Source organism: Anomaloglossus baeobatrachus, chromosome 4 (assembly GCF_048569485.1).
Source record: "Anomaloglossus baeobatrachus isolate aAnoBae1 chromosome 4, aAnoBae1.hap1, whole genome shotgun sequence".
NCBI classification, from domain to species: Eukaryota; Metazoa; Chordata; class Amphibia; order Anura; family Aromobatidae; genus Anomaloglossus; species Anomaloglossus baeobatrachus.
In genome coordinates, this window is record NC_134356.1 from 28,664,896 (window position 1) to 28,688,205 (window position 23,310).

A 23,310-nucleotide genomic window follows, 5' to 3' on the forward strand; every position below is an offset into this window, starting at 1 on the left:
CTCAGGATCAGTAATATAATGTATGTACACAGTGACTGCACCAGCAGAATAGTGAGTGCAGCTCTGAAGTATAATACAGGAGGTAACTCAGGATCAATACAGGATCAGTAATGTAATGTATGTACACAGTGACTGCACCAGCAAAATAGTGAGTGCAGCTCTGGAGTATAATACAGGAGGTAACTCAGGATCACTACAGAATAGTGAGTGCAGCTCTGGAGTATAATACAGGATGTAACTTAGGATCAGTAATGTAATGTATGTATACAGTGACAGCACCAGCAGAATAGTGAGTGCAGCTCTGGAGTATAATACAGGAGGTAACTCAGGATCAGTAATGTAATGTATGTACACAGTGGCTGCACCAGCAAAATAGTGAGTGCAGCTCTGGAGTATAATACAGGAGGTAACTCAGGATCACTACAGAATAGTGAGTGCAGCTCTGGAGTATAATACAGGATGTAACTTAGGATCAGTAGACTAGAGAACAACGAGTGAGTACAGCTCTGGAGTGTACACTATGTGACATAGTCACTCAGTAGCTCAGGGTACATCACATGATCTCTTCGTGTCATGTGACTCCCACGTCATCACCCCGCCCCTTCACGATGCTGCTGCTGCTGTGCAGATCTCTGGTACGAGTCTATAGAGGGCAGGGTTTGCACTGCGCCGCTCAGCTCACCAGCGCCCCCTACCTGCAGAGCTTCATACTGCACAACACAGAGGTGGTAACGGAGCACCTGACCCCGGAGATTAAATTACTGCTTCTCACCCCGCGCTGTAAATACTGGCACCTGCGCCCCGAGCACTGGCCCTACGGAGACCCGTACTGGGCGATCTACTGGCCGGGAGGACAGGCGCTGGCCAGGTAAGCGTGCATGAAGACGTGAGGCTAACGCGCCCTCTTGTGGCTACATTGCAGAATTACACACGAGACATTTGTATTATGTAGAATGGCCGAAGTGGTGATCTTAGCGCGCCCTCGTGTGGCTGAATTCTAAAATGACACACCTGATGTTTGTAGCGCGCCCTCGTGTGGCTGAATTCTAAAATGACACTCGCGATGTTTGTAGCGCGCCCTCGTGTGGCTGAATTCTAAAATGACACACCTGATGTTTGTAGCGCGCCCTCTTGTGGCCATTTTACTAAATGACACCCGATTTATACAGTTTTTTTGTTTTCATTTTGGGTTATTTGTGTCTTTTCGCAGGTTTTTCTTGGATAATCTGGATGTCGTAAGAAACCGACGCGTTTTGGATCTCGGAAGTGGTTGTGGGGCCGTGGCCATCGCTGCTAAGATGGGAGGAGCCTCATTGGTGGTCGCCAATGATATCGATCCAGGTGAGCGGCGTAAGATCTGCAGATACAGGCGGCCCTGTCCTTGGCGCCTGTGGATATGCCGCAAATATCTGCAAAGGGAGAACTACGTTAACCCCTTCCTGTCTGAGCCATTTTGTGCTTGATTCTTATGAAATTTCTCCCTTCTCTCCAGTCGCAGGAGCCGCTTTTGCCCTGAATTGCCAACTGAACGGAAGCCATAATTTACCCTTCTGCCCAGAGGATGTGATCGGCGAGGACGCGGGGCGCTGGGATGTGATCGCTCTGGGCGACATGTTTTATGATGAGCACTTGGCCGATTCTCTCCACCGGTGGCTCAGACACCGCATGGAGCGGCACGGGACCACCGTACTTATCGGGGACCCGGGGAGGGGGCACTTTCTGGGACACCCCATACAGAAAGAACTGCGGAAAATGGCGGAATATTCCTTACCCGGAGTCCAGTAAGAAGGAGAACTACGGGCTGAGCAGCGGGGCGGTGTGGAGATACGAGCCTGGGGGTTCATGACGATAATTCAACGCCCGGACTGGTGGGTGCACAATTAAAGGGGTTGTCTGGCAATATAAAAACATGGCTGCTTCCTTCCAAAAACAGCGCCTCACCCCTCTATAGGTTGTGCATGGTACTGCAACCCAGGCCTCATTCACTGCCCACTCACTTCGCTGTTTTTTTTTAGAAGAAAGCAGCCATTTTTTTCTAATCTTGGACAGCCCCTTTAAGTCCCTCCTGGAAATGTAAGCTCCACCTACTTGACTACTTAGGATCAAGGACTGCTGATTGAACTGAGCAGAGGAGCATTGGTCAACTAATTTCCAGCTCTCAGATTTGCAATGTAGTTAAAGTACTTTAGGGTGTGTGGACTTTTGCAATCTAAAATAAAAGGAATGTTTGCAGATTTTTTATGATTAAAACTCTTATTTTGTGTCTAAAGCGCCTATGCAGTCTTCTGTGGTTCCAGATTAAAAACAAAACCTTGTGTAGGCGGATTCTGTAGTTACACTCACGCCCTCCCTGACTTTTGGATAACACACATAAGGCAGGGTCTGCAGTCAGGCGCCACTTGTGACCTGACCCTGCCGGAAGGTGGAGCACTGGTGACTGCGGCCTGAGGCTGGTGCTCTGCTGGGGGAGGCGATGGAGGATGGCGCTCTGCTGGGTGATGCGACAGAAAGCTGGCACACTGTTGGGGTGGCTAGCGCTCTGCGGAGAGAGGTGATGAGAGGATGGCGCTCTGCTGAGAGAGGTGATGAGAGGATGGTGCTCTGTGGAGAGAGGTGATGAGAGGATGGCGCTCTGCGGAGAGAGGTGATGAGAGGATGGCGCTCTGCTGAGAGAGGTGATGAGAGGATGGTGCTCTGCGGAGAGAGGTGATGAGAGGATGGCGCTCTGCGGAGAGAGGTGATGAGAGGATGGCGCTCTGCGGAGAGAGGTGATGAGAGGATGGCGCTCTGCTGAGGGAGGTAATGGGAGGATGGCGCTCTGCTGAGGGAGGTAATGGGAGGATGGCGCTCTGCTGAGGGAGGTAATGGGAGGATGGCGCTCTGCTGAGGGAGGTAATGGGAGGATGCACTCTTCTGAGAGAGGTGATGAGAGGTTGGCACTTGGCTGTGGGAAAAGATGAGAGGATGGTGCTCTGCTGAGGGAGGCGATGTGAGGATGGCGCTCTGCTGAAGGAGGCGATGGGAGACTGGCGCTCTGCTGAGGAAAGTGATGGGAGGATAGCACTTTGTTGAGGGAGGTTGGCGCTCTGAAGTGGAAGGTGATGGAGGATGGTGCTCTGCTGACGGAAGAGATGAGGTTGGCACTCTGCTGAGGGAGGCGATGGGAGTATGGCGCTCTGTTGAGGGAGGCGATGGGAGTATGGCGCTCTGCTGAGGGAGGCGATGGGAGTATGGCGCTCTGCTGAGGGAGGCGATCGGAGGCTGGCGCTCTGCTGAGGAAGGCGATGGGAGGCTAGCACTCTGTTGAGGGAGGCGATGGGAGTATGGTGCTCTGCTGAGGGAAGCGATGGGAGTATAGCGCTCTGCTGAGGGAGGCGATGGGAGTATGGCGCTCTGCTGAGGGAGGTGATGGGAGTATGGCGCTCTGCTGAGGGAGGCGATCGGAGGCTGGCGCTCTGCTGAGGGAGGCGTTGGGAGGCTAGCACTCTGTTGAGGGAGGCGATGGGAGTATGGCGCTCTGCTGAGGGAGGCAATGGGAGGCTGGCGCTCTGCTGAGGGAAGTGTTGGGAGTATGGCGCTATGCTGAGGGAGGCGATGGGAGGCTGGCGCTCTGCTGAGGGAGGCGTTGGGAGGCTGGCGCTCTGCTGAGGGAGGCAATGGGAGGCTGGCGCTCTGCTGAGGGAGGCGTTGGGAGGCTAGCACTCTGTTGAGGGAGGCGATGGGAGTATGGCGCTCTGCTGAGGGAGGCGATGGGAGGCTGGCGCTCTGCTGAGGGAGGCATTGGGAGTATGGTGCTCTGCTGAGGGAGGCGATGGGAGGCTGGCGCTCTGCTGAGGGAGGCGATGGGAGTATGGCGCTCTGCTGAGGGAGGCGATGGGAGGCTGGCGCTCTGCTGAGGGAGGCATTGGGAGTATGGCGCTCTGCTGAGGGAGGCGATGGGAGGCTGGCGCTCTGCTGAGGGAGGCTCTGCAGGCGGAGGTGGCCTTGATACAATACTTTAATATCTGTATTTAGGATTTGTAGCAATAATATGAACCAGAAGGAATCAGAAAAACTTTTATTTAAATACCATAGAGAAATAAAGACCAGTGCACACCAGTAAAATACAAACCAATGCAGTGTGAACCAGTGCAATAAAGAAAAGTGCACATTTTGGTATATTTTTTCATATCCAGATTCTCTTTGGATGTTACCTGCAACAAACTGCAGCGACCGCCCAGGAGGGAGACATCAAACAATAGACACAAATCGGACGATTCTTCGTGCCTGCAGCCGCCAGCAGGGGGAGCTCACTGCACAACACCTCCATAGAGCTCAGTGATGTCCCAGTGTGCAGTGAGCTCCCTCTAGTGGTGGCTGCTGGTGGGGAAAATATTATCATTTACCTCTGTGCTGAGGATTTGGTGCTCTGTGTCAGAAAAAAAAATGGCTCCTACAAAAATTATGGAATAAGGAACATTTGACCTAAAAGCGAAATAACATTAAAGGGGAAATTGGAGAACATTTGTCTCAAATATTTTTTTTTTTTGGGAATTTGTCCATTATGACTCGATTCACCTCCACTAAACGGTCCACGTCACCTGAGTCAGTTTTTTCAATCCCATCAGCTGCTCTATGGCGATGGCCGAACGATCTGGAGGGGGATAAAGAAAAAAAAAAGGGGGGTTACAATTCAGCTTCAAAGCTCTATCTGCTCCGGAGAAAGCTGGGTGGGAACCAATATGGCTGCCTATGTGACGCAGAATAAAAACATTCAGAAAATCTCATTGTCTGATTTTTAAATAATTAATTTGCATTTTGTTGCATGAAATAAGTATTTTATCACCGAGCAATTAGCAAGAATTCTGCCTCTAACAGACCTGGTATTTTTTTCTCCTACTCCGCAGTCATTACCTGTATTAATTGCTCCTGTTTGAACTTGTTACCTGTATAACAGACCCCTGTCCACACACTCAATCACACTCCAACCTCTCCACCATGGCCAAGACCACAGAGCTGTCAAAGGACACCAGGGATAAAATTGTAGACCTTCACAAGGTTGGGATGGGCTACAGGACAATAGGCAAGCAGCTTGGTGAGAAGACAACAACTGTTGGAGCAATTATTAGAAAATAGAAGAAACCTGAGACAAAATTGTAGACCTGCACAAGGCTGGGATGGGATACAGGACAATAGGCAAGCAGCTTGGTGAGAAGGCAACAACTGTTGGAGCAATTATTAGAAAATAGAAGAAACAAGATGACTGGAAATCTTACTGGGTCTAGGGCAAGATCTCACCTCGTGGGGTAAGGATGATTCTGAGAAAGTTCAGGAATTAGCCCAGAACTACACAGGAGGACCTGATCAATGACCTGAAGAGAGCTGGGACCACAGTCTCAAAGATTACAGTTAGTTACACGCTACGCCGTCATATATTAAATCCTGCAGAACACACAAGGTCCCCCTGCTCACACAAGCTCATGTCCAGGCCCGTTTGTAGTTCGCCAGTGACCATCTGGAAGATCCAGAGGAGGCACGGGGAGAAGGTCATGTGGTCAAATGAGACCAAAATAGAAATTTTTGGTATCAACTCCACTCGCCATGTTTGGAGGAAGAAGGAGGATGAGCACAAGACCAAGAACACTATCCCAACCGTGAAGCATGGGGGTGGAAACATCATACTTTGGGTGTGCTAGTCTACAAAGGTGACAGGACTACTGATGGGTGGACTCGCAGATAACTAGGACCAGCAAGTCCCTGTTCTCTCTTTTTTTTTATTTTTTTAAATCCGATCCGGAATCCAGTCCCCATATAAGTCTATGGGGAACAGAATCCATAGATTACAAAATGGTGGTAGAAGGGTTAGTGGAATAGGAGCAATAGGAGCATTCACTTCCTGGGCCGCTAATTACTGCTCATGCATATGCACTGCTTTCCCCGCCCACCAGCGCCTGTCATTGTTTGCAGTCAGACGCACCCCTACCCTGAGTGTCTGGTGGCTGCAACCAATCACAGGCGCCAGGACGGCCGGTGGGCGCGAAAAGCAGTGTAACTGAAGGAGCCCGTACACTCTAGCATCTACCGTTATTCTAGAATGTACGGGCTCATTCCAGGTATGACGTATTTGTCACAAGATGGAGCGTGTTCAAAATGCAGCCCAATGTTTTCCAGATGGAATAAACATTCTTTTTTCAAGTCTACGTAGACATTGAGTTATTTATAATAGAAGCGGGGGGTCTGGGGGTAAGACCTCTAGAAGGGGGGGTAGGGTGAGCAGATCTCTGCATCCGCGACGTTTCCGCCTCTGCTCATCCTGTGCCTACTGGTTCATGATTCAGTGCTGGTCGGAAATTGGGGCGTGCAGCCTGCATCCCCCTGCCAGCACTGTCACTGTTAAAGTAATGCACATCTATTCATGAACCAGGAGGCTCATGATGAGCAGAGGAGGAACTATCGAGGGTGCAGAGATCTGTTCATCCTGAGCTGCCTGGTTCATGAATCATGAACCAGGAGGCCCTGGATGAGCAGAGGTGGAAATAGCGCCTGTGCAGAGATCAGGATGAGCAGATTTCTTTTCACTTATAGGATTAGTGATGGGGGGGTTCTCATAGACCCCCTACCCATCACTAATTTTGGGCTTGATGACAGTTGTACGCTGTTATTAACCCCTCATTACACCGACTGCCACTGCATCAGGGCAATCGGGAAGAGTCGGGTAAAGCACCGAGCTTGTCACATCTAATGGCCGCGACAATCTTGGGCAGCTGCAGGCTGCTATTTTGAGCCTGGGGGGCCTTATAAATATAGGCCTCCCCAGTCTGTGAATACCAGCCCCCAGCTTTCGGGCTTCATCATGACTAGGTAATACAATGGGGGAGTGGGGGACCGCAAGCAGTTTTTAAATATTTATTTAAATAGTTTAGAAAAAAAAAAGGGCCACATGTAGTTCTTTTCATTTTAATACACAGCCAAGATAGACGCAGAGGCTGGGGCAGCACCCTACAGCCATTCCTTTATCTGTGCTGGGTATCAGAATATGGGGGGATCATGCTCTAATTTATTTATTTTTTTATACCATGATACTGACTTGCAGACAGTGCCTGTGATTGGTCAGACGCTGTCACACAGGCTGGGGGCACCTCTGACTGCAACCAATCACAGACGCCAGGATGGTCGGTGGGCGGGGAAAGCCGTGCATATGTATGAGCAATGATGAACGGCCCAGGAAGTGAATGAACGGCTGCGGGAGCAGTTACAGCTGCACCATAGCCTCGGTGAGGGCCGGATCAAACACCCGTACCCGGGAAACTTTGAAACCGCGCGGATCCGGACTTCTACAGTCCAGGTCCACTCATCACTACTGACCTCTGTAACTGCAAACAAAGGTTGTTACCAAATATTAAGTTCTGTTTCTCTATTGTATCAAATATTTCATGCAATAAAATGTGAACTATTTATAAATCGCACAATGGGATTTTCGGGATTTATTTTTTAATCTGTGTCACCGGTGAAGTTACCTACGATAAAAATTACAGACCTCTTCATTGTTTGTAGGTGGGAAAACGTACAAAATCGGCAGAGGAACAAATACTTATTTTTCCCTACTGTAATATATATATATATATATATATATTGTGAGGTAGCGTGGTCGGCTGCGCAGCAGAAGACACGGGATCCAGGCATTAACCTCATAACGACGGCCGTACGACTTAAAGCGGCGGCAAAACAGGGTACTTATTCTGTTCCGCCGCTTTAAAGCGGCGGCCCGAAAAAACCCTGTAGCGCCCCCCAGCGACCGAAAATCTCGGGGGTTTCAGCTACCGGGGGTAGCTGAGACCCCCCAGATTATGAATCGGGGTGGTTTTTTTGGACCCCGATCATGTGATCGGCGGTATACACCGTATACCGACGAACACATGAAAAAAAAAGAAATGGCCGGTAAAACTGATTTCTTTTTCATCTGACATGATCAAACATGTCAGATGAGAAAGAAATCTAACCCCCTAGTGCCCCCAAAGCCCCCGGTACCGGAGAGTCCCCCCACCCCCACCCCTACCCCCACCGGACATCCAAAATGGCGCCGAAGCGCACAGAAAACTGCCGCCGGCGCCGGCTCTGCAGTCATTTCCCTCCGATCTGAAATGATCAAACATTTCAGATCGGAGGGAAATGTCCTCCCCCTGACCCCTCCTCCGGTCCACCGGAGCCCTCTGGTCACCGGAGCCCCCTCCGGTCTCCAGAGCCGCCTCCCCCCTCCCCCCCCCCCTCCGGTCTCCAGAGCCGCCTCCCCCCTCCCCCCTCCGGAGCGTGGAAGATGGCGGCGCACAGCGCGCGGCCGCCTTCATTCTGCTCTTTCTGCCGCATGTGACACGTCACATGCGGCAGAAAGGTGTCCCCAGGTCCCACTAGGTCACCCCCCGTCACCCCCCCCCAAGCCCCCGGTTATACGTTACCTGTCTGCCGCTCCGGGCCCGCGATCGCCGCCTCCTTCTTCTTCAATGCTGGCGGCGCATGCGCAGACAGCGGCTGTCAGCTGGATCCCTGCAAGCAGGAATCCTGCTGACGTCGCTGATGCACAGGCTCCACTGTGGACCGGGGGAGGGTGAGTGCAGTGATCTGCAGCCACACTCCTCACATGGAGAGGCTGCTGTTCCAGAAAATGGGGGGTACGTTCTGTGAGCGTGCCCCTCATATTCTGGAATGAGGTTACTGCAGGTCACTCTGCCCTAGGTTGGACCGGGGCAGTGTGAGTGCAGTATTCTCAGATTACTGCACCCACACTGCTCATGGAGAGCTTGCTCTTCCAGAAAATGGGGGATACGTTCCCTGAACGTGCCCCCCATATTCTAGAAGATCCAGAGCCGGCGTGGGACCTCCAAAATGGATTACAGCGACCGGAATTTCTTTATTTTCAATAAATTGGTAAAAGAGGAATGTTTCGGGGAGTGTTTTTTCAAATAAATTTTTTTTTTGTCTTTTTTTTTCTATTACTGACTGGGTTAGTGATGTCGGGTATCTGTTCAGATGCCGTGACATCACTAACCCCAGGGCTTGATGCCAGGTGACATTACAGCTGGTATCAACCCCATATATTACCCCGTCTGCCACCGCACCAGGGCGCGGGATGAGCTGGGGCGAAGCGCCAGGATTGGCGCATCTAATGGATGCGCCACTTCTGGGGCGGCTGCGGCCTGCTATTTTTAGGCTGGGAAGAGTCCAATAACCATGGCTCTTCCCACCCTGAGAATACCAGACCCCAGCTGTCCGCTTCACCTTGGCTGGTGATCTAATTTGGGGGGGACCCCACGTTTTTTTTTTTTTTTAAAAAACGCCTGGGGAGCCCTCCAAATTGATCACCAGCCAAGGTGAAGCTGTCAGCTGTGGTTTGCAGGCTACAGCTGTCTGCTTTACCCTAGCTGGCTATCAAAAATAGGGGGGACCCCACGTCGTTTATTTTAATTATTAATTTTTTGGGGGGCTAAATACAAGGCTAGGCACCCTTTAGTGCCACATGAAAGGCACTAAAGGGCGCCAGCTTAGAATATGCAGGGGAATGGGACGTTATATTTGTTTGACATCTATCCATTCATCCATTGTAGCATTTTAGGCTGTGCGCCCACAATCAGGGTTTGCAGCGTTTTGGGCGCAGAGTGTTTTCCCTGTGTCCATAACGCTGCGTTGTGCAGTAGAAGCACAGTGGAAGGATTTTTAGAAATCCCATGCCCAATGTGCTTCTTTTCTCCGCAGCATAAACCGACCTGTGGTGCAGCTTCCCGAGCCTCAGCATGTCAATTTATGCTGCGGAGATGAGTGTTCTCTGCAGGTAGCATAGAGCTCCACAGCGGCCTGAACCCAAATCGTGGGCTTGGGCAGCTGCGTTCTCCCGTGGACAACACTCACATCTCTGCAGGAGGCTGACACTGTGTACTAGATGCCGTGTCGCTGGATCATGGCCACATAGCCTAACAGTGAGACATTTGTTGCTACAGCAACATTTTTGTGAAGTACCTGTGGATTCAAAATGCTTACTATACTCCTGAATAAAATCCAGTTTCCAAAATGGGGTCACTTGTGGGGGTTTTCTGATGTATAGGTACCCAAGGGGCCCTGCAAATGTGACATGGTGCCCGCAATTTATTTCAACTTTTCCAGAATTCAAATGGTGCTCCCTCCATTCCAAGCCCTCTCATTTATCCAAACAGAGGTTTTTGGCCACATGTGGGGTATCCCTGTGCTCATAAGACATTGGATAACAACCTGTGGGGTCCACGGTTTGTTGTTGTCTCTTGAAAAAGTGAGAAATTTGATGCTAAAGCAACAGTTTTGTGAAAAAAATGAAAATTTTCAATATGGCAACCTAAGCTTATCAAATTCTGTGAAGTACTCGTGGATTCAAACTGCTCACTATACACCTTGATAAAAGCCTTGAGGTGTCTTGTTTCCAGAATGAAGTCACTTGTGGGGGACCGCCACTGTTTAGGCACCTCAGGGGCTCTCCAAATGCAACCTGGCGTCCGCTATTGATTCCAGCCAATTTTGCAGTCAAATGGCACTCCTTCCCTTCCGAGCCCTGCCATGCGCCCAAACAGTTGATTTCCACCACATATAAGGTATCGCCAAACTCAGGAGAAATTGCACAATAAATGTTATGCTGAATTTTTTCCTTTTACTCTTGTAAAAAAAAAAGCTACCTGGTTGAAATAACAATTTTGTGGTAAAATTTTATTTTTTTTTTTTCATGGCTCAACGTTATAAAATTCTGTGAAGCACCTGGGGGTTCAGGGTACTCACCAAACATCTAGATAAATTCCTTGAGGGGCCTAGTTTCCAAAATGGGGCCACTTGTGCGGGGTTTCTGCTGTTTAGGTACCTTAGGGGACCTCCAAATGCGACATGGTGCCCGCAATCTTTTTCAGCCAAATTTCCTTTCTAAAATTCAAATATTGCTCCTTTCGTTCCAAGCCCTCCCATTTGTCCAAACAAAGGTTTCAGACCACATGTGAGGTATCACCGCGCTCATAAAAAAGTGGTTAACAAACCTTGAGGTCAAATTTTTGGAATTACCTCTTGAAAAAGTGAGAAAATTGATGCTAAAGCAACATTTTTGAGAAAATTATTAAAATTTTCAATATGACAACGTAACGTTAACAAAATCTGTGAAGTACCTGTGGATCCAAAATGCTCACTATACCCCTAGATAGAAGCCTTGAGGGGTCTAGTTTCCAAAATGGTGTCACTTGTGAGGGATTTCTTCTGTTTAGGTACCTTAGCGGACCTGTAAATGCAACATGGTGCTCGCAATCTATTTCAGCCAAATTTGCTTTCCAAAATTCAAATATTGCTCCTTCTGTTCCGAGCCCTCCCATTTGTCCAAACAGAGGTTTCTGACCACATGTGGGGTATCGGCGCGCTCATAAGAAAGTGGGGAACAAGTTTTGAGGTCCATTTTGTTGTGTTATTTCTTCTAAAAGTGAATAAATTTGGGTTAGAGCAACATTTTTAGGTAAAATTTAATTTTTGCTTTTTTTCATTCCACATTGCTTTTGTTCATGTGAAGCACCTGAAGGGTTAATAAACTTCTTGAATGTGGTTTTGAGTACTTTGGGGGGTGCAGTTTTTAGAATGGTGTCACTTTTGGGTATTTTCTGTCATCTAGGCCTATTGAAGTCACTTCAAATGTGATGTGGTCCCTAAAAAACTGGTTTTGTAAATTTTGATGTAAAAATGAGAAATTGCTGATAAACTTTGAACCCCTCTAACTTCCTAACGAAAAAAAATTTTGTTTCCAAAATTGTGCTGATGTAAAGTAGATAAGTGGGAAATGTTATTTATTAACTATTTTGTGTCACAGAAATCTCTGGTTTAACGGTATAAAAATTCAAAAGTTGAAAATTGCTAAATTTTCAAAATTTTTGCCAATATTCAATTTTTTTCATAAATAAACACAAAAAATATTGTCCTAAATTTGGTACTAACATGAAGTCCAATATGTGACGAAAAAACAATCTCAGAATCACCGGGATCCGTTGAAGCGTTCCAGAGGTATAACCTCATGAAGTGACACTGGTCAGAATTGCAAAATTTGGTCTGGTCATTAAGGTGAAAATTAGCTCCGTCACTAAAGGGTTAAGGTTCACAGCACACGGTTTAATGTCCAAAACAAAAGTCCATAACACAATACATGTCCTCTCCAGCAGAAAAACTCAGGGAGTTGTGTTCACTCCCTCACACCCGGCACACCTGCCCTTGTTCCTGATTCTATTTAACCCTTCCCTCAGCCTGTAGGGAAACAGCATTAACCCTATAGTGGATTCACTTCCTATCATGGAGTGAGCACAACCGGGGCGAGACATACCGGCCGTCATAGATAACCCCGGTCACAGTCTCACATACCCCCCCCTCAGTTCAAGCGTGCGGGGTTGAACTCCAGCCATCAAACACGGGCCGCGGGACAAGGCATCGGCGTTGCCCTGCAACCTACCGGCCCGGTGTTCAACCGTAAACCGGAAGTTCTGCAGAGAAAGGAACCACCGGGTAACCCGGGCATTCCGTTCCTTGGCAGACCTCATCCAGACCAGTGGAGAGTGATCCGTCACCAAGCGAAACTGCCGTCCCAGCAGGTAATAGCGTAGGGACTCCAAGGCCCACTTAATCGCCAGGCACTCCTTCTCCACTACGCTATAATTCCGCTCGGGAGGGGTGAGCTTCCTACTCAAGAAGGTGACGGGGTGTTCCTCCCCCTGAACCACCTGAGACAGCACTGCCCCCAGGCCGACCTCTGAGGCGTCAGTCTGTACAATGAACTCCTTCCGGAAATCAGGGTTGACCAGAACGGGCTGTCCGCACAGGACCTCCTTCAGGGCCTGGAAGGAGTCCTCGGCCTGCGGAGTCCAGCGCACCATGACAGACTTCTTGCCTTTGAGAAGGTCCGTCAAGGGGGCTGATAGTCCCGCAAAATCCTTTACAAACCTCCTGTAGTACCCCACGATACCCAGGAAGGCCCTAACCTGCTTCGTGGTCAGGGGTCTAGGCCACTTCTGGATCGCCTCAACCTTGTTAATTTGGGGCTTAATCACTCCTTGGCCTATCACGTAGCCCAAGTAGCGGGCTTCCGTGAGTCCCAATGCACATTTCTTGGGATTGGCTGTCAATCCGGCTGTTCGAAGCGCGTCCACCACCGCTTGTACCTGTTCCAAGTGGGTCTGCCAATCGGAGCTGTAAATAATGATGTCATCAAGGTACGCCGATGCATACGCCTGGTGGGGTTCCAGCACTAAGTCCATCAACCTCTGGAACGTGGCCGGAGCGCCATGTAACCCAAAAGGCAAGACAACATAGTGGAAGAGACCCTCCGGAGTAACAAAAGCGGTTTTCTCCTTGGCGGACTCTGTTAGTGGCACCTGCCAGTACCCCTTGGTCAGGTCGAGTGTGGTAAAATATCGCGCCTGTCCCAGCCTATCAATCAGCTCATCCACCCGGGGCATGGGGTAGAGATCGAACTTGGATATTTCGTTCAATCTCCTAAAGTCATTGCAGAACCTTAAGGAGCCATCGGGTTTTGGTATTAGGACAATCGGACTAGCCCATTCACTCTGGGATTTTTCGATGACCCCCAGGCGTAACATTGTCTTTACTTCCTCCGATATGGCTTGTCGTCGAGCCTCCGGTACCCGGTATGACTTCAGGCGTACCTTCAGGTGGGGCTCGGTGACAATATCGTGTCGTATCAGACTAGTCCTACCGGGCAGCTCGGAGAAGACATCGGGGTTCTGCTGAACCAACCGTCTGGCCTCTCGCCTCTGTTGCTTGGTGAGGGCTTCTCCAATCCTTACTTCCGGTTCGTTCTCTCCGGAGGTCGCTGGAGCCGGATGTGAACGACCCGAAGAGGAGGGAGGTGGGGAAAAAACAGCCATCAGGCTTTCCCGTTCCTGCCAAGGTTTTAAAAGGTTGACATGGTATATTTGTTCAGGTTTCCGCCTACCGGGCTGCAATACTTTATAGTTAACCACCCCGACTCTTTCCTTTATCTCGTAGGGGCCTTGCCACTGAGCCAGGAATTTACTCTCCGCTGTGGGGATTAATACCAACACCCGATCCCCGGGTTTAAAGGTCCGCACGGTGGCTTGTCTATTGTAGCGGCCGCTTTGCGCGGCCTGGGCCTCCTGTAAATGCTCCTTCACAATTGGCATTACCGCGCTTATGCGGTTCTGCATACCTAAAATGTGTTCGATCACACTTTTATGGGGGGTGGGCTCTTGTTCCCATGTTTCTTTTGCCAGGTCCAACAATCCCCGGGTATGTCGCCCGTATAACAATTCAAAAGGCGAAAACCCCGTGGATGCCTGTGGCACCTCTCGTATGGCAAACATCAAATAGGGAAGCATCATATCCCAGTCTTTCCCGTCTTTTGAGATCACCCTTCTAAGCATGGTTTTCAGGGTTTTATTGAAACGCTCGACTAAACCGTCCGTTTGAGGATGATACACAGACGTACGCAACTGCTTGATCTGGAGTAGCCGACATAGCTCTTTGGTCACTTTAGACATGAATGGGGTCCCCTGATCCGTAAGGATCTCCTTGGGCAACCCCACCCGGCAGAACACAGCAAACAACTCCCGAGCTATAAGCTTTGCTGCAGTATGTCTGAGAGGTATCGCCTCGGGATACCGGGTGGCATAGTCAACGATCACTAGGATGTGTTGGTGCCCTCGAGCGGACTTTACGAGGGGTCCCACCAGATCCATCCCTATCCGTTCAAACGGGACTTCTATAATGGGTAACGGTACCAACGGACTGCGAAAATGGGTCAGGGGTGCGGTAAGCTGACACTCCGGGCAGGTTTCGCAGAACCGTTTTACCTCCCCAAAGACCCCGGGCCAATAAAACCTTTGCAATATTCGCTCCTGCGTTTTCTTGACCCCTAGGTGGCCACTCATCAGGTGTTTATGAGCCAAGTCGAGGACCCGCCGGCGATGCGGCTGGGGCACCACCAACTGTTCTACCCCCACGCCCCGTATTTCATCTACCCGGTAGAGTAAATCCTGCTTAAGAGCGAAATGGGGGTACCTTACCTGGGCACCGGGCAGCTGTGCCACCCCGTCAACTACTGTCACCCGACTCCGGGCATGTATCAACGTAGGGTCCTGGAGTTGGGCTGTCCCAAACGTATCCGGGGACGCCTCCAACTCCGGGATGGGCTCGACCGTCTCAGCCTCTCCTGCCAATACCTCTAGGGGTGACCTACCGGGTTCACACTCTGTCCCTATCAGGGTGACCCCTACGGCAGGTGTCCCGGATTCAGGATTGTAGGGCTCAGGTCCCGGACCAACCAATATCTGAGGGGACTTAGGGGGTCCCCTCCACAAAGTCCAAAAATAGGGCAGATCCCTTCCTAGGATCACGTCATAAGGAAGAGTGTTAAGAAGTCCCACCTCATGTTGCACCTGCCCGCAAGGTGCTGTGATGGTGACAATCCCCGTGGGATAGTCGCGGCGGTCCCCATGTATGCAAACCACCCCCACGGTGCGTCCTGTGGTCTTTACTTTAGCCCTCAAGGTGGATCGCACAAGGGTCACTAAGCTTCCGGAATCCAACAATCCTGTAACCGGACATCCATTCACCTGTATTTGGCACAAGTGGGGCTCCGTCTCTGGGGAGACCCGGTCAGCGGTACACACCACCTGAGCATACATTGAACCCCGCCGGGTAACCCCACAATCCATGGGCTCCGTGGTGAGTGGACACTGGGCTTCCATATGTCCCACCCGCTGGCACCGCCAACATCTAATGGGGACGGAAACCCCCTTGACGGGTTGTCGTTTAGGGTACAGAACCTTCCGGACCTCAGGAATGGTGGCCGCGGCCTCAGATGGGACGGTAGGGGACTCCTGCACCGTTGTCAGCGGTGGGTCCTTGGCCCTAGGCTTGGAGGGGCCGGACCGACGAGCGGTACGCAAAGTCTCAGTGTCCCGTATCAAGTCCTGCGTAGCCACATGCCGCTCTACCAGGGACACTAATTGGTCCAGGGTACTCGGGTCACCCTGTCCGACCCACCGTTGAACGGTGACGGGTAAAGTGCGCACAAAACGATCCACTACTACCCTTTCCACCATTTGCGCCGGGCTCAGAGTGTCAGGCTGCAACCACTTCTTTACTAAATGCAACAAGTCATAGGCCTGGGAGCGTACGGGTTTGGCTTCCTCAAAGAACCACTGATTTACCCGCTGAGCCCGTACATAGGTATTCACCCCCAACCGAGCCAGTATTTCGGCTTTCAGGGTCACATAGTCAATGGCGTCCTCGGTACAGAGGTCCAGGTACGCTTTTTGGGGTTCCCCCGTCAGATAGGGCGACAATACCTCAGCCCACTGCGGGGTCGGCAGCTTTTCCCGCTCGGCCACCCGCTCAAACACCGCCAGGAACGCTTCCACATCATCACCCGGGGTCATCTTTTGCAACGCTTGTCTCACTGCTTTCCGGACGCTGCCGTCGTCATCCGGTCCCGGGGTTGTTGCTGCCGGTCTGGCACGGATCGACTTGGCCAGGAGAACCATCTGTTCTTGGTGCCTTTTTTCCTGCAATTGCAAGGCTTGCTGCTGACGTGCATTGGCCTGCTCCATCTGTTCTTGGTGCACTTGCAAGGATTGCTGCTGACGTGCATTGGCCTGATCCATCTGTTCTTGGAATTTTTTTTCCTGCATTTGCAAGGATTGGAGCAGGTGTGCATTGGTCTGTTGCTGCTGTGCATTAGCCTGAGCCAAATGCTTTAGTATGTCCTCCATGGCGTCGCCGGGTTTGGGCTGTAGTATAGCCGCTCGAATCCAGGACATGTGCTACTGGGTCACCAGGAATGGATGCTACACCTCACCGGCTGTCATGCCCGCATTCTCCACCATATGTGAGGTAGCGTGGTCGGCTGCGCAGCAGAAGACACGGGATCCAGGCATTAAGGTTCACAGCACACGGTTTAATGTCCAAAACAAAAGTCCATAACACAATACATGTGCCTCTCCAGCAGAAAAACTCAGGGAGTTGTGTTCACTCCCTCACACCCGGCACACCTGCCCTTGTTCCTGATTCTATTTAACCCTTCCCTCAGCCTGTAGGGAAACAGCATTAACCCTATAGTGGATTCACTTCCTATCATGGAGTGAGCACAACCGGGGCGAGACATACCGGCCGTCATAGATAACCCCGGTCACAGTCTCACAATATATATATATATATATATATATATATATATATATATATATATATATATATATATATATATATACTAGAAATAGGCCCGATGCTATCGCATCAGGAGTGCGGTGGAATAAACATTTGTCTATGCTGAGTGGTGCTGACAGGAGCAGTGGTGAGTGGGGCTGGTGGCATACAGATCTGGTGGGGGCTGGAGGCATACAGATCTAGTGGGGGGGCTGGGGGCATACAGATCTGGTGGGGGGGGCTGGGGGCATACATATATGGTGGAGGGGGGCTGGGGGCATACAGATCTGGTGGGGGGGTATACAGATCTGGTGGGGGGGGCGGGGGGTATACAGATCTGGTGGGGGGGCTTGGGGCATATAGATCTGGTGGGGGGTGGGCTCATGTCCTCTGCAGTAATGAGCACATTGTGCTCCTGCTGGTTCCCATCTGTCCATAATTATGCAGTGTCTCACCTGTCCTCCGTGCCCGCTGAGCCTCCAGCTGCAGCACACAGACTCTGCAGGTTGATGTCATGGCTTTACTGCAGTTGAATGCTTTATGGCGCCACAAAGCATTCAACTGCAGTAAAGGTCTGACAGCAGAGGCGGCGGCCCCGGACAGGTGAGTATACAGCAGTGTGTGTGTGTGTGTCTGTGTTCTGTGTATACATACATGTGCGCTATGTGTGTGTACGTGTTCGGTGTCTGCTATGTGTGTTTGCTGCATGCGCTATGTGTGTGTCTGCTGCATGCGCTATGTGTGTGTCTTCTGTGTGCGCTATGTGTGTGTCTGCTGTGTGCGCTACGTGTGCGCTATGTGTGTGTCTGCTGCGTGCGCTATGTGTGTGTCTGCTGCGTGCGCTATGTGTGTCTGCTGCGTGTGCTATGTGTGTGTCTGCTGTGTGTGTCTGCTGTGTGCGCTACATGTGCACTATGTGTGTGTCTGCTGCATACGCTGTGTGTGTCTGCTGCGTGCGCTGTGTGTGTCTGCTGTGTCCGCTATGTGTGTGTCTGCTGCGTGCGCTGTGTGTGTGTCTGCTGCGTGCGCTGTGTGTGTGTCTGCTGCGTGCGCTGTGTGTGTGTCTGCTGCGTGCGCTGTGTGTGTGTCTGCTGCATACCCTGTGTGTCTGCTGCGTGCGCTATGTATGTGTCTGCTGCATACGCTGTGTGTGTCTGCTGCGTGCGCTATGTGTGTGTCTGCTGTGTCCGCTATGTGTGTGTCTGTTGTGTGTGTCTGCTGTGTGCGCTATGTGTGTCTGCTGTGTGCGCACTGTGTGTCTGCTGCATGCGCTATGTGTGTGTCTGCTGCGTGCGCTGTGTGTATCTGCTGCGTGTGTCTGCTGCGTGCGCTGTGTGTGTCTGCTGCGTGCGCTATGTGTGTGTCTGTTGCATACGCTGTGTGTGTCTGCTGCGTGCGCTATGTGTGTGTCTGCTGTGTCCGCTATGTGTGTGTCTGTTGTGTGTGTCTGCTGTGTGCGCTATGTGTGTCTGCTGTGTGCGCACTGTGTGTCTGCTGCATGCGCTATGTGTGTGTCTGCTGCGTGCGCTGTGTGTATCTGCTGCGTGTGTCTGCTGCGTGCGCTGTGTGTGTGTCTGCTGCGTGCGCTGTGTGTGTGTCTGCTGCATACGCTGTGTGTGTCTGCTGCGTGCGCTGTGTGTGTGTCTGCTGCGTGCGCTGTGTGTCTGCTGCGTGCGCTGTGTGTGTGTCTGCTGCGTGCGCTGTGTATGTCTGCTGCGTGCGCTGTGTGTGTGTCTGCTGCGTGCGCTGTGTGTGTGTCTGCTGCATACGCTATGTGTGTGTCTGCTGCGTGCGCTGTGTGTGTGTCTGCTGCATACGCTGTGTGTGTCTGCTGCGTGCGCTATGTGTGTGTCTGCTGTGTCCGCTATGTGTGTGTCTGCTGCATACGCTGTGTGTGTCTGCTGCTTGCGCTATGTGTGTGTCTGCTGCGTGCGCTATGTGTGTGTCTGCTGTGTCCGCTATGTGTGTGTCTGCTGTGTCCGCTATGTGTGTGTCTGCTGCATACGCTGTGTGTGTCTGCTGCTTGCGCTATGTGTGTGTCTGCTGCGTGCGCTATGTGTGTGTCTGCTGTGTCCGCTATGTGTGTGTCTGCTGTGTCCGCTATGTGTGTCTGCTGCGTGCGCTATGTGTGTGTCTGCTGCGTGCGCTATGTGTGTCTGCTGTGTCCGCTATGTGTGTGTCTGCTGTGTGCGCTATGTGTGTCTGCTGTGTGCGCACTATGTGTGTGTCTGCTGTGTGCGTCTGCTGAGTGTGCTATGTGTGTCTGCTGCGTGTGCGCTGTGTGTGTCTGCTGTGTGTCTGCTGTGTGCGCTATGTGTGTCTGCTGTGTGCGCTACGTGTGCACTATGTGTGTGTCTGCTGCATACGCTATGTGTGTGTCTGCTGCGTGCGCTATGTGTGTGTCTGCTGCATACGCTGTGTGTGTCTGCTGCGTGCGCCATGTGTGTGTCTGCTGTGTCCGCTATGTGTGTGTCTGCTGTGTGCGCTATGTGTGTGTGTGTATGTGTGTCTGCTGTGTGTGTGTATGTGCAGTGAGGACCCAGAAGCTGGAGCATCGTTCGAGCTGCAGATAGGGATCGGACAATGTCGCGGTGCATGACGGAACAGGGGAACAGACACAACTGGTGATTATGTAAGTGGATATATATTTTTAAGTTCTTTCTTTATTACACACACACCGGTGTGTGGGGAGCGGAGTGACACGTTCCCAGCTGATAGGTGGTGTCTCATTCGTGCCTCTCGGGGGTTAACCCTCGATCTCTCCCGTGTCCTTGGTTCCCACGATCTCCGGACTCGATGACGTTCTGCCGAATTGTTTTCGTCTAGAACAAGGGAGAAATTCCGGCTATTTTTTATTGTGTGGCCGCCAGATGTCGCGCTGTTCTGTTGCATTTGCAGGACACGGACTCTAGAGGGCGCTGCTCCCTAATTTTACGATCAATGATTCTATCGGGCTGAATTGTCGTTTTCATTGACAGTTTTTACGTGTCCCCATGGAATTTTCTTGGGGAGTGCGACGCTAGGTGCTGTAATTGTGTCCGTTTTTATATATTTTCTGCTTTACGGCTTTCATTTTTATTTTAGCCTAGCTGTAGTACCCAGCGTTGCTGCGCAGGATAGTAACTCTGTGTCGCTCTCACTTTCCCTTTCTGTCTGTCCCTCTCTCTGTGTGTCTCTCTCAATGTGTGTCTCTGTCTCCATGTCTGTCTCTGCATCTGTCTGTGTGTCTATATGTCTCTGTATCTCTGAGGTTATCTCTGTGTCTGTCTCTGTCTGTCTCTCTGTGTTTATCTCTGTTTCTGTGTGTCTCTGTGTCTATCTCTCTCTGTCTGTGTGTCTCTATGTCTGTCTCTGTGACTCTGGGTCTCTGTGTATTTTCTGTCTCTGTGTGTGTGTCTCCGTTGATCTCTGTTTCTGTGTGTCTCTGTCTTTGTATCAGTCTCTGTGTGTCTCTGTGTGTCTTGGTCTCTGGGTGTGTCTCTGTATATGTCTCTGTCTTTGTGTGCCTCTATGTGTATGTCTCTGTGTATGTCTCTCTTTGTGTCTCTGTGTGTGTGTGTTTCTGTGTGTCTCTGTATCAGTCTGTGTATCTCTGTCTCTCTGGCTGGAATCACATTTATGTGTGTAAAATCGGTCCGAGTAGCAGGAAAAAAAAGACGGCCGATTTTAGTTCACTATTCATCAGTGTGCTGTCAGTATGCTGTCAGTGTGCAATCAGTGTTTACCCTCAGCAGCTGCTATTCGTGTAATGAAGTATGAACAGAAGCATTTACATTGTTCTCTGCTACATGCGTGAAATCTATTGTGAAAAACGCATGTCACTAGGATGGTCCGTACGTGTTATGGACAAGATTATGAATTATTATGAGTATATAAGAGTTACATGGAGATATCCATAAAGAACAGGATTTAAGATGGTGTTTGAACTGTACCCCACATATCTCTTGGCATAAGACTCAGACAGACAGTCTGGGCTATTCTTGTGACCAGTGAATCATGCTGACATTGCTTAATATAAATGAGGAAGCAAGCACATTACAGTAAATTGTATATCACAGAATAAGCTGTTCTACTTCATCCAATAGGAGACGTGTTACGTATTCTTGGCACCTAGCCAATAAGCCCGGTTATATATATTTGTACAACTTCCGGAATAAATCAGTCTTACTTTCTATTCATATCTGAGTACGTCTCTGGTGTGGGTGGAAGAGAGTGGTTATGCATGCTACCACGAGTGACTCGTAATTTGGACTGCAGACAGTTTAAGAGGGATGCACGACTGAATGGCATCAACCTAAATTAAGGCCTTATCAGTACGCACCCATAGACTTGCATTGGAGAGACTCGTGCGAGAAACTCACCAAAACGCAGCATGCTGCGATTTTTTTTCTCAATCCAATTTGGACTGAGAAAAAAATAGCGGATGGGAGCTGCCTCATTGATTGACATGTGTCCGAGTGCAATGCGAGAATTTCTCGCATTGCACTACTGCGAGAAAAATCGCAAGTGAGAAGCCGGCCTCTATCAGTCTCTGTGTACCTCTGTCCCTGTGTGTGTTTCTGTATGTCTGTCTCTGTGTGTCTCTCTCTGTCTCTACCGACATCATATTACCTTACACATAAGCTTCTTATACTGAGAATAAGGAATAACGTTTGGAACACCATTCTAAGTCTGAACTGGGTGCAAAAACCTAAAAAAACATCACTATGGGGAGATAAGGTATGCACACCAGTGACTATGTAAGGGGAATACATGGAATAGCAAAAACTGCTGTGTGAATACTGACTTGAAAAATCCAATATCTATATGCAAGAATGAAAATGTGAAAAATGGACTCTGCATTACTGCCATGAACATATGAATCAAGAGAAATTTAGCTACTGAATTGATCAATGCAATAGAGCCCCAACACTACGCCAAAGTATTTCTCTACTTATACTGAGAATGTCCTTCGTTGCCTATAGCAACCAATCACAGCTCCTATTAATAACCTGTAGCTCCCAGCTCCGTTGACTTTAATGTAAGGTGGTGATTGACTTTTTTGGTGAATAACTGTAAAGCGCGGGGTTACATTTTTTCTTCAAAACATAGTCTATGATGTTCCCTGAGTCACATGAGGTGTCTGTGCAAAATTTTGTGATTGTAAATGCGACGGTGCGGATTCCTTTAGCGAGTACACACACACACACACATATACACAGACACACGCGCGTAGATACATACACACACATATACAATCATGGCCAAAAGTTTTGAGAATGACACCAAAATGCTATTTTCACATGATCTGTTGCCCTCTGGTTTTTAATTGTGTTTGTCTGATGTTTACATCACATACAGAAATATAATTGCAATCATATTATGAGACCAGAAGGTTCTATTGACAGTTAGAATGAGTTAATGCAGCAAGTGAATATTTGCGGTGTTGACCCTTCTTCTTCAGGACCTCTGCGATTCTCCCTGGCATGCTCTCAATCAACTTCTGGAGCAAATCCTGACTGATCGCTGTCCATTCTTGCATAAGCAATGCTTGCATTTTGCCAGAATTTGTTGGTTTTTGTTTGTCCACCCGTCTCTTGATGATTGCCCACAAGTTCTCAATGGGATTAAGATCTGGGGAGTTTCCAGGCCATGGACCCAAAATCTCTATGTTTTGTTCCATGAGCCATTTAGTGATCACCTTTGCTTTATGGCAAGGTGCTCCATCATGCTGGAAAAGGCATTGTTGGGCGCCAAACTGCTCTTGGACAGTTGGGAGAAGTTGCTCTTGGAGGACATTCTGGTACATTCTTTATTCATGGCTGTGTTTTTAGGCCAGACTGTGAGTGGTGCGATTCCCTTGGCTGAGAATCAACCCCACACATGAATGGTTTCCGGATGCTTAACAGTTGGCATGAGACAAGACTGGTGGTAGCGCTCACCTCTTCTTCTCCTAATAAGCCGTTTTCCAGATGTCCCAAACAATCAAAAAGGGGATTCATCTGAGACAATGCCTTTACCCCAGTCCTCAGCAGTCCACTCCCTGTACCTTTTGCAGAATATCAGTCAGTCCCTGATGTTTTTTCTGGAGAGAAGTGGCTTCTTTGCTGCACTCCATGAAACCAGGCCTTGCTCAGAGTC

The 23,310-nt window shown here is 49.9% G+C and overlaps 2 protein-coding genes across 2 annotated transcripts in view; one reads left to right on the top strand and one right to left on the bottom strand.

Annotated features, from left to right (window-relative positions):
- The first annotated feature begins 592 nt into the window (after positions 1-592).
- Positions 593-2,237, top strand: ETFBKMT (electron transfer flavoprotein subunit beta lysine methyltransferase). Its single transcript, XM_075342140.1, is given in 4 exon segments — positions 593-868; positions 1,211-1,341; positions 1,493-1,770; positions 1,772-2,237. Coding segments are annotated over 4 exon segments (744 nt in total). The 5' UTR covers positions 593-608; the 3' UTR covers positions 1,847-2,237.
- Positions 2,238-4,057: 1,820 nt separating this feature from the next.
- Positions 4,058-23,310, bottom strand: part of AMN1 (antagonist of mitotic exit network 1 homolog) — a 38,573-nt gene continuing 19,320 nt past the window's right edge. The window contains exon 7 of the mRNA XM_075342141.1: positions 4,058-4,633. Within this exon, the coding sequence (XP_075198256.1) occupies positions 4,563-4,633 (71 nt within the window). The 3' untranslated portion in view covers positions 4,058-4,562. The remainder of the gene's footprint in view (positions 4,634-23,310) is intronic.